Source organism: Gouania willdenowi, chromosome 15 (genome assembly GCF_900634775.1).
Source record: "Gouania willdenowi chromosome 15, fGouWil2.1, whole genome shotgun sequence".
Lineage (NCBI taxonomy): Eukaryota > Metazoa > Chordata > Actinopteri > Blenniiformes > Gobiesocidae > Gouania > Gouania willdenowi.
Genome location: NC_041058.1, coordinates 22,257,171 through 22,268,712, shown reverse-complemented (window position 1 = coordinate 22,268,712; position 11,542 = coordinate 22,257,171). Strand labels below are relative to the sequence as shown.

The following is an 11,542-nucleotide window of genomic DNA, read 5'->3' as shown; positions in this document are numbered from 1 at the left end:
TTTGGGCTCATGTCAAAAATAATGAGATCTGTGTGCAGAAATGTCTTTGTGTTTGTGGGAGTTTGTGTACGTGTATGTAGTACAAATGCAAACTGACAGAATTAATATGGTTGGAAAAATAATAATGTGAAGTCCTCATTCATACAAAGTGCTGTTAGTTCTCTGTGACCCAGACAACAACCTCTTTAATCTGGAACAAACACAGGCATCATAAACCAAGTCAGATGTCAAGCAGGGGTCAACTCAATAATCTGCTGTTGGAGAGACGCCCATTAATAACATTAATACGAGGTCACAGCAGTAGATTTGTGGGGATATATATATATATATATATATATATATATATATATATATATATATATATATACCACTTAATCAGTTCTGATTCTGATGTAGAATTGAGTTGTGGAAACATCTGCGTACATATTATCGGGTCTTTATTTGGTACACATCATTGTTTAAGGTTTGAACATGTCAGCAATGAGAACAATACATTTACAGATTTATCCAAGTGGCATGAACGCATCACATAACTCTTTCTAATTTGTCAGCTGCACATCAGTAACCACAACAAGTGTCCTGTAGCATTATTTCCCCCCAAAAAATCAATTATTCCTGCATACATGGTGTTAATAGTTGCTATCTTTTGGTACGAAAAGCGCTTTAAAGTGATCCTCTAATGATTTTACAAATGTGGCCTAAGATTTTTGAAAGTTCCACTCCCACCCAAAAGCACTTTTATCCTCAGGGTTTGTGTGTCCGTGATTACCCACTATCTTCAGCCATCAGATCATCAGCCACACACTGAGCTCTTCTTCTCTGCTTCATTGTCTACTACCAAACCGCAGAGTTGGAGCTGTCATAGATTATTTTTATCCTTTTTTGGCAAAACAAAGAATGTAACATTAACATCTTTAACTTTTCCTGATTATTTAGAGAGCAAAACCAAAAGCAGCACAAATTGTTACTTTGACTGAAAAAGCAGCTAAATGATCTAAAAAGCAGTGCTTCACTTCAATAGAAAACAATAGAATTTTTACAAACAATTGGGTATGTGTGACCTTATCAATCACATGATTTCAAGATGGCGGAATACAGGTTTTAAAACAGTAAAAGTTAATAAAACAAAAATCTTGAAATCTGAAACAAGAGCCCTCAGAGAGCGCCAAGCTTCACCAAGATCCAAATATTGTCTTTGCCAGATATTGGCAGTTATTCACATTTACACCCCATTTTTTCAAAAAATCACGATGAAATGCACAACCCGGATCCAATCTGGATGATACTTGGTGAGGAAATTAAAGAATCAACTGTTATGGCATTTATTATATCAATCATCATTTCATCAAATGTGTGTTCGTGTCTACAATTTGTCATGTGTTTATACACGATGACAGCATTATATCGTTGTACTTTTGAACAGAGACGTTGCTCCTTTGCTGAGTCATGTTTGATTAGATTACCCGCAGTACAGACAGATTGTGCTGTATTCACAGTGTCAGCAACAAACAGTCTCTGCTCAAGGTTTCATACCAAAACTCTGACAAGCAGAACTTTGTAACAGTGATTTTCCACTCCTTCCTCCTTTTCATTAAAATCTTTTATGGCGTAAGGTGTATCTTTGGTTACAAGAAATGCTGTTAAAATCCGTTGAGTAAGAAGACAAAATATTACCTCATTGGTGGAGGTAATCATCTACGAGGCCATGGCTCATTTTTTTCCTTTTCCTTCATGTTGTGCTTGATAGTAATTGCTTTATTAAAAATAACTAACACTGTGGCTCCTTTATCTTAAAATGATGTAGGTAAGTGTACGTTGGCCTTGACATGATGCATTTTAGTTAACATCAGTGTCTTTAAACTTTGGATTGTGGAAGCAAAATGTATTAGCAAAGGATTGTGAATGAATGGTGTTTACAATTTCAAGTACAACTAAAGCAGGTATAAATATGTCCCATTACTAAATAACCAGTACAGTACTGGACATTGTTTAAGGAGTTACCTTCCCATCTTCTTCCTTTCTTGGATTCAAACCCAAACAAAGCCTCATTAAGCACAACTGGCAGCTCATATAAAGTAAAGAAACCCACAGCCTTTACCTAACATGGCTAAATGTCCCTATCTCTCACAGTGGCTCTCATTACTTCGCTCCACTCCAGTCTGTCCTCCACCCCCTCCTTAAGACAGCCAGCTCCATTCATCAGATCTATTGATCCTGTCTCCCCTCGGTGTGGTACCTGTCTGTTTTTGAGACTAAGTGGGACCGATGGCAGAGCCGCTATGATATTTCAGCTTTCCGATGACACTGCAGTCCCCTTGAGATGTGCAAGGTGAACCTGAGACATTGCTTCCTCCACAGAGCTTAACTCTAGAAATCTAAATTATGAATCTCTCCCAAGAGGAATGACTAACAATAGGTTTTTCCTGCTTGGAAATTGCAGTGATAATCAATCTGTGGCTTCCTCTGTTGTGGCCCTGCTTGTTAAAGATGATCTAAACCATTTCTGTTGATACCACACACGAGACGAACATTACATTTTTGTCACATCGAATCAAAGTGAACAATTTTCTCAGAGGAAGATGCTGTCACAACATGTTCAACAGTGATGTTACACAATAGACTGTGGATACTAGAGTTTTGAGGATTTTGATCTTATTCCAAACATTTTGGACAGAAAAGCAAGGGTGCTTTTCTTTTTCTTTTTTGAAAAGCTAAAATCAAACATAATGCACAGTTAACCTAAAATGTCTTTATCCTGCAGCATTTTGTGTTACCTACTTTTCTACCATTCGTGACCACAGGACACATGGTTCTTAGATGCAAAGTGCGTTTGACTATCTATATATATGGACCTGACATGATGACTTGTTTGTTGAATGAGGTATAAAAGTTAGATGCATGGACGGATCAAAGATAGGAGGATATGTCACAAAAATGGCTTGAGTCATTATTCTTACGTCAATGTTGATTCCACAATTCCAAAAAGTGGATTCAAAGAATGACTGTCTTGCTATATTCTTGAAGAAAACACTTCACTCCATTGACAACTAGATTTTTGAATGGATTTGTATAAAATATAATGGTCTTTGACTTGAAAAGTCCTAATCTTAACACTGTACTGTATATTGATATGGTTCTTTAACTTGCATTTGATTTCAGTTTATGCTGTTTTTAATCATAGAAATATCTCTCAATACAAGTGTCACTCATTCATTTACCTTACAAAATAAATATATCCTTTTAGGTAATATATAAAGCTCTTTACATTTCATTCTTGTAAATAAAATGTGTAAAAGTAATACAGTTTTCTTGGTGTTGTAACAAACATGTTTTTGGTCAATGAGATGGAAATCAAAGGGGAAAAGTCAGACAGTGGAAGAAACCCACACATGCCTTGGGAGAACAAGCAATATCCAGACATGTATTATAATATCTTTAATGGTGTTTCCACACCTATACGTTGTGCATATTATTAAACAGGCTGTGGACTTGCATGAGAGTTTACCTACGCTCTTTGGGGTTTAACGTCTATAAGGCAGACCACTGAGGACTCATTACGTCCTGTATCATTTAATTAATGTGCAGCCTAAGGTAGACGCCACATTTCATTGTCTGCTGTTAGACCCTGTGTAATTTTCTTTTTATTGGTCGGAGAGAACCTGTCAGAGTACATCTCTGTCACCAAGGAGTTGGGGATTCTCTTTAGGCTTCTTGTCACAGTCATAACATCACTATTCAATCTCTTGTCTTAAAACCAAAGCCTTTCAAGATCCATTCACAAAAAAGACAGAAAAGTCTTCTGTTCTGTTTCAGGTTACTGTGAAAGGTTGTGTTTTGGAAATGTCTTGTGTTGCAATTTGTAAAGTAAAGAGTACTAATATATCGTACTCAAATAGAATTATTGTTTCTTCATTGAAATTGTACTCAAGTAAAAGTACATTTAATTCATACATAAAATACTCAAGTACAAGTAAAAAGTATCTCAATTAAATAGTACTCAAAGTAAATTGGTAATAATAATAATAATCTTGCACAAGTGGAACTTTATATATTTTCCACAAAGGCATCTGTATAAAATAAAAGGTTTGTCAAAATGTACAGTTCTTTTTCTTTAAAAAAAAATAACACTAATAAATTCTCTAAGTATAAGAAAGTGTCTATTCGTACGGTTGCTGTACGGACATACGGACAACCCCCGGTGCTATTGGTACATTAACCGAAGTACACGTACATAGTGTCTTAGGGTTAGGGTTTGAGTTTGGGTTAGGTTTACGATTATTTTTAGTCTTAGTCTTAGTCATGTGACCTAAACTGACCAATGAGGGGCGCTGCGTGTGGATAGAATGGCGGTATATTGATACGGCAATCGTCCGGATAGCCACTGCCTGAGTATAGCTAAATACACTAACTCTAACACTGAGAAAATAACCTCCATCATTGCTGTTTTGGTACGGTACATTATGTTTGATCTGGTTGGTCGGCTTTGATGTGATGAACTTAATTGTTGTCGGGTCATTTCATTTTTTGTAGTTTCACAATGTTTGTTGATCATATTAAACAAAATAATCATTTACTCAGTCACGGTACGTCGTAGAAACGCAACAAATTACTTTGCTTTTTTTTTGTTTTTTTTAAACGTACTTAAGTACAAGTAAAATTACTGATTTAGAAATGGACTCAAAAAAGTACAAGTAAAACATCAAAGCAACTCATTTACAGTAACGTGAGAATGCTTTACTTTCACCTCTGAATTTGTAAAGGTGTAAAAGTGTGTGCATTTCATCTAATGTTGTATTTTTTTCTAAATGAATGATTAAAAAAAAAAAAAAAAAAAGAAAAGTCTGTTCCTACTCCTTTTGGTACAGTATTTATAATTATGTGTGATTTTCACCATCCCAAAGGAGGCGGGAAGTAAATAGGTAGCTTGCTGTTTCCTCTTGTCTGCGTTCAGTCTGTGCTGTTTTTCACTTGTGCCTAATGTCTTTTACTCGGTTGGATGTGTAATATGCAAATGTGGAGTTAGGAAGACTTGCAATTAAATGATTTAAAAAGCTTATTAATTCCACAGGAACTCCCTTCTTGTTTAATTGCTCGGTTAAATTTATGCAGCAGCTGAGTAAAGAGCAAAGTGAATTTCAATGAGCTCCTGAAACCTCTGGAAAGAGTGAACAAAATGTTACTCGTAGTAGACGGTGGCGTCCAGGTTGGCTTGTTCCTCTCTGAAAACTCAACATCTCTGTCGGGACTCCCACAGCAAACATGTGGTCGCTCAGACAGAACAGACGTGTCAGTTTCAGGCAGGCTGCGGAAATCTCTCTACGGCTGTATAAGTCATAAACACAAAAGCTCAATTTGCATTCATTAGTAACTTCTGCAGCACAAGCTGGGGCAGCACACGTGGAAATGTGCAGCATATGATTCTCACATGGTCCACAGCATTTGTTCATGTATAAGCCAGGGAAGATTACAGTTCAGCTGGGAGTCTGCAACACTTAAAGAGGGATTTCCACAGCAAATTAACTTCTCCGACACCTGCTTTTCTACAGCCTTTTTATTTATTCATAACTTTAATGGGTGGAGGATTTTGTTCATGTGTTTGCTATTTAAAAGATAAAAGGAGACAGAACTAGGTTGACTTCAGTCAAGTAATATTCTTGATGATAATTTGACCCCATTCAATGTTTATCATTCAAACTAATAATTGTTGATTTTTTTTTTTTGCTTGCTTTTTCTTGACTTTTCCTAATTTGATGGCTACAGTTGATTAAAAATAGCACGATATTTTTTTCAATGCGCTAAATGCATATTGCACACATTGGTGTTCTTCTGGGGCCAATTTGACCCCATTCAATGTTTATCATTCAAAAAATAATAGTTGACTTGTTTTAGCTTGATATTTCATGACTTTTCCTAATTTAATTAAACATAACATTACCATGATAATTTTTTTCTTTTTTTTAATTGTACTGAATGCATATTGCACACATTGGTGTCCCTCTGGGGCCAATTTGACCCCATTGCTGTGTAAAATGTATTCGTCTGTGTGTGACCTTACATCCCCACACCTGCACAACTATTGAAGATAAAATAGTTCCATTTTAAAAGGTCGTGGTTTTATTATCAAGGGGTCATTTATGTGTTCAACAAATAAACAAAGTGCCTGACACAAAAACTTGGTCAACAAATCTGAAAATCATGTTCTGGAGGCAAATATCTTTGGGGTCAGATTGACCCCAGAAGTAAAATGTGTTCGTAATATTAGAAGATAATATGAGGGTTAAAAAAGTGACCCAAAACTTACAAAGTAAAATCTACCTGGACAGTATAAAACTGGACAAAAATAGAATAAGGATGCATGGTAGATATTTTTACATTAAAAACCATCTCACCCTGTTTTGTTCCCTGCTGAAAAACATCTGGATTTTTCTCTGTGGTCGTTTTTATGATCAGCGCTGCCACGCAGAGCACAGTAAGGGGGCGTGCAGCAACTCAAATGAATTTGGCAGGAGGTGCATGTGTAAGGCTTTGTACATTGCCTAAAGACTTCTTGCTCGGGAGGAGGTTTACAACTTAATGTGGGGGAAGTCCCATTGTTCAGATGTGTTAACAACCCAGAACGTGGGACGGCACATGTGGGAATCCCTGAAGAAGAAACAAATCATAAGAGAACAAATAACAATACCGTCTCATTTCCCCACCATGTCCTCTGTAAGGCCGCCTCCCAATTAACCACACCGCCGCTGCTGGGGCGAGATAACAATAGAAACCCATGTACTCCCTGCAGACCTCATTGGTAAGGCTTTTATTACCCCATTGGTATCTCCTACATGTCATCACTGCCCTCACTTGCCTGGCGGCATGTCCGCACGTATTCTCTGATGAGAATAATCACCAGAGAGGTTGGAAGTCAATGGAAAAAGAAAACAGCAGGACACAACATTAGGCTGAATGTACGCTGTAATTAGTGCGACACAGTCAGGAATAAATAGGAAGAAATCGACTGTGACCTCAAGCTGTCCAGAAAATTCAAACAATAATTAATGGAAGAAATACTAATATGTTCCAAAGCAGAAAAGGTCAAGTGACACTCTGTTGAGTGTATTTTAATTTGACACTGACGTGCATGGATTGTGGAGTAATCAGTGGAACACAGTAAATCAAAAGCTGTTACAAACACTTTCATTTTACACAATTCTTAAGATAAACAAAGAGCAAAAATCTAAATATTGCATCAAGACACACAGGATTTTTCCTTTTTTTTTTTTTTAAACTCAACAGGAAGTAATAAGTTGAAAAGTATTGAAGTGCAAACATAATAGGGACATTTACATTCCCCCCTACACAAGATACCCTGCTCTTATGGAAAATTCCTTCATATCACATTTTTTATTCTTAACCATTTGTTGACAAATGTGTTTGCATGCAGAAGCACAATAAAAGTTGTATCTTTATAACCAAATAGAGTATCATAATCATAAAAGTGTATACAAATGAAGAAAACGTTTGTCAAACTTCAGTGACATGTAGGTGGACTTACTGTATGTGCTGATGTTTAGGTACTTATTAGTTCAAACCAACTCGATCTACTGTAAATGCGTTGACGTGGCTTGTGGTCTTTATGCATAAAATATTGGAACGTCATTAAAACACACAGCAACGTTGCAAGAAATGAAATACATATTGAGACATCCACAAATCTCCCTTCCCAGTAGGGTTACATTGCTGGTTTATGGATGACCTTACAGGATTTTTCCACTTCAAAAGTCCATAAAAGGCATTTTTTTAGTCCACAGTGCATTAAAGGTGGAGTTCACATTCCTGTTCAGAACTTTTACTTTTGCTCTTCTGGGTGAAATGGCCCTTCCATCCTAAGAGTAGTCCAAACATTATGTATCAGTAGCTGGAATCCTGTAAAAACTCTGACCAATCTCTGCCATCCAGTCCAAATGGAAAGATCCAATTAGATGCATTCAATATTTATTATTTGGTTTTTGTAATTATTTGTTCTGCTCCGGGGGAATATGTTTGTTTATATAGTATATGAGAGGAGGTCTTGCCAGCTTAGGTTTCCAACATTGTGCACTGGACCTTGAAGGGTTCCACAATGTTAGTTACCTATGAAAAATATTACCACTCCAGCCTTAATAAACAATTATTGTGTTATACAAATCATCAGTAAGTAATGGCTCAGTGTTGCTACATCTGTTTCTTTTTTCCAAAAAACTTAATAAAAAGAAGTTGTTCACACGCATCAATGACTTTTCAGCCATAACATGGAGTTCATTCAAAAACAACAAAAAGAAAAGAAGCTTGCTAATGTTCCATGGTGACCTTTGACTCAGGCATCTAATCAGCTACCATAATCATGTGACATGGTAAACCCTAGTCTAAACACAATATGAATTTACTGCATTAAGAGGAACTTAATCTATGTAACAAATAATGTTTCATCTACACAATTTGATTAATAATATAAATATAAAACAGTCAAACTTTTCAGCTGAAGTGATACTATTGTGCTCTGCTGTATAATAACTTTTCTTGTTACTTATTTTTTCCTAAATGTCCATGACACAGTTTTAAATCCTAACCAACCAGACGAGAACCTGTGTGCTGCGATAAATACAAAATGGTTAAGTTATTCATAAAAAATGTATTTCATTTTAAAAACACTCTTGGGTGATAAAGAAATCTGACTTTTGCTATATAAACACTTTTTGAAGAGTATCAACTTCTTACAAAATTGTGTTACTGTAGTTGTTTTTTTTTTTTTTAATACCTAGTATTAATATTATTAGGGACGGTTAGTTTGCGCGCAAATACGGTACAGGAGAATGATAGCATTGTCCTCGCGGTCAATATTTGCACAAAACTATTAGCTTGCATCTTAAATTAGCTAATTATTCAATCAAGTCCATCTTTAAAGGTACACTATGTACATTGTTTATTATTAATGTAGTATCAGATTGCTAATATAATTCATAGAAAACCAAGAAAAGCTCTCGTGAATTATTTTAAAGACTTTTGGCCTGTTCTTTACAGTCATTAGCAAGCTAGCTAACAATCTTCTAGCTAATTTCCCTGTTGCTCAGGAGGTTGTAGAAAGTCTGTTTGTCACTCCAACAGGACGAGATACATTAGCACAGAGGTTCTCAACTGGTCTCACCCTGGGACCCACATTTTGCCACAGTTATTAAATCGCGACCCACTTTTTTTAGAATTCAACAAACCAAATTTAGCTTTTCAAAAATAACCGTTGGGGAAAACACACATATATAATATTTTTTGAAACATAAAATCTATATATATTTTCCTGTGCAACATGCATTTCACGGCATGCCTCATTTGACCTGCTGTCCGCGACTCACCCATTCCAAGTGCGCAACCCACTTTTGGGTCCCGACCCACCAGTTGAGAATCGCTGCATTAGCACATCCCGCGAATGCTACTTGATGGAGTTTATATCAAGACAATGCTACTAGCTTGACGTGTAGCTAATAAAATAATAATCATATACAACAGAGCCTACTAGCTGAAACTGTACAGCTAGTTAGCACAGTGAGTGAGTTACACATGGAACTTTAAATTGGACTTGATTTTCACAACATAAATCACAAACAGAGCTGATGCTGCAAACACGAGAAAGTTAATGTTACATATTCACTTAACCCAGTAGTTCTCAAATAGAAGGGGAGTCCCCTAGGAGGGGGCGTGCTTTTGATCAATACACTTTTTGGCTTTATTCTTTATTACTGGTTTAATATAGGTGATTGCACATCTTGTGTTTTTATGAGTTTTGAAGAAGATTAATCACAGGTTTGACCTTTTTAATTAAAATATTAAATTTTTGACCCATTTTTGTTGAAATTCTGTCCGGCTGTCAGGGCTTAAAATCTTTCACTCTTCAAAGGTGGGAGCGACAGAAAGAATTTGAGATCGACTGACCTAACCTAACATAACCTATGTTTTGAAACAACTAAGAAACCAACTAATGTGTAAACAGAGTGCAATCCAATCCCAATTCGTCAAGATTCTAAATTAATGACATCTGACAGGCTCCCTCTGTTTTTGTGGTGAAAACTTTCTGGTGCACCACAGGGGCTGCTAGGAAGCGATCTGTGTGAGCTTCAGCAGTAAATCTCCAATAGCCGTAGGTTGCTTAATGTCACCATCGATGGGATTCATGTGGCGCTCGAGTGGAAAGCAGGAAATCTGAAGATGTCTTCATCTCATAAAACTGAGGAGCCAAAAACTAAAGGCGCTTGTAAAACACTACAAGCATTTCTTTCAAATGTCCCAGCTGTCACTGAAGTATTGGTCCTCTTCCTCGTCTTCCTCCTCCGTTTCAATTTTCATAGGGTCATTGAACTCATCTTCTTCCTCCTTCTCCTCTGCATCTTCTAGCTTAAGCTGTGCAAGCATCTTTTGCAAAGTAGATTTGACTTCCTGGACCTCCTTCTCTAATAACTGTGCAGGATGAGTTAAGGATGATTTGAATGCTACAAAAAGAAACACATCAACACATAAATACAACAAAATACCAGCAGACTTAACACAGAGCCAGTCCGACACTTGTGATTGGCATGGTTAGTGGTGAAAGCAAAGGGCAGCTATAACCTGATGAAGTCATCAATCTCTAATATGGCTACCAAACACATCACTGAGACAGATCATCATGTTATACCTAATTTAACCCCACCCACTTCACTATTCATGAAACTCATCTCAACTCCAGCATTGTGATGTGTGGGGACGCATGCAAACAGACTGACCAGCTAAATTATTGATCAAGCATCACTGAAATAGGATAGTGACTGCCATCAGAACGGGATTGTTTAACCTGCACAGAAACTCAAATTAATTGTGCGAGTGTCCGGCTTCAGTGGGAAATCAAAGAGATGGCTTTGATGGCAGATGGGACCTGATGGCTCGTTTTACTGTCTGAATGGACACAGATTGTTCTCATTCATAATTAATCAGCCATTAAAGAGCTTTTGTAGATACTGCAGAAGATGGTGGGGGTTAAATCAGGATGTAAAACCTTAAAACTAGCACTTCAGAGGTTTTTTCTTTCATTTCCTTTATGCTCTTAATTAAGACTTCTTTAAAAGACTCATTTGATTCTGCATGTAGTCACAATAAGTCACTTTGGCTTTGTTGTGTCTTCAACCAGTCATGATTCATATGTATAGGCATGATAGTTTCAAGATTTTAAATAGAACATCAAGGCAAAAGCAACACATTAGCATTCCTAACAGTTTTGCCACTGATGGTAAAATTAGTCCTTTTATCATGGCCTATAGCGGTAGGTGGAAAAAGTAAGGACAATTCTAAAAAGGTGATGTTTGGGAGGCAGCAAATTGTCAAGTGTAGGGATTCAAGCAGGCTTTTACAAAGGCCAATCTTTGATGGCAAGATGATTGGGTAAGGGCATCTCAAAGAGCATCCCCAAATTGCTGCTATTTGGAGATGTTCTGCAGTCTGCAGTGGTCAATATCCACCAAAAGTGGTCCAAAGAAGAAACAACTCCCAGTGACAGACT

General features: G+C 36.8%; 1 protein-coding gene across 3 annotated transcripts in view; it reads right to left on the bottom strand.

The window, feature by feature from the left end:
- Positions 1-8,735: 8,735 nt before the first annotated feature.
- disc1 (DISC1 scaffold protein) overlaps positions 8,736-11,542 on the bottom strand; it is a 76,407-nt gene continuing 73,600 nt past the window's right edge. For all 3 annotated transcript variants that reach the window (XM_028469213.1, XM_028469215.1, XM_028469214.1), the window contains one exon: positions 8,736-10,469. In XM_028469213.1, coding sequence (XP_028325014.1) covers positions 10,288-10,469 — 182 coding nt within the window. In that variant the 3' untranslated portion in view covers positions 8,736-10,287. The remainder of the gene's footprint in view (positions 10,470-11,542) is intronic.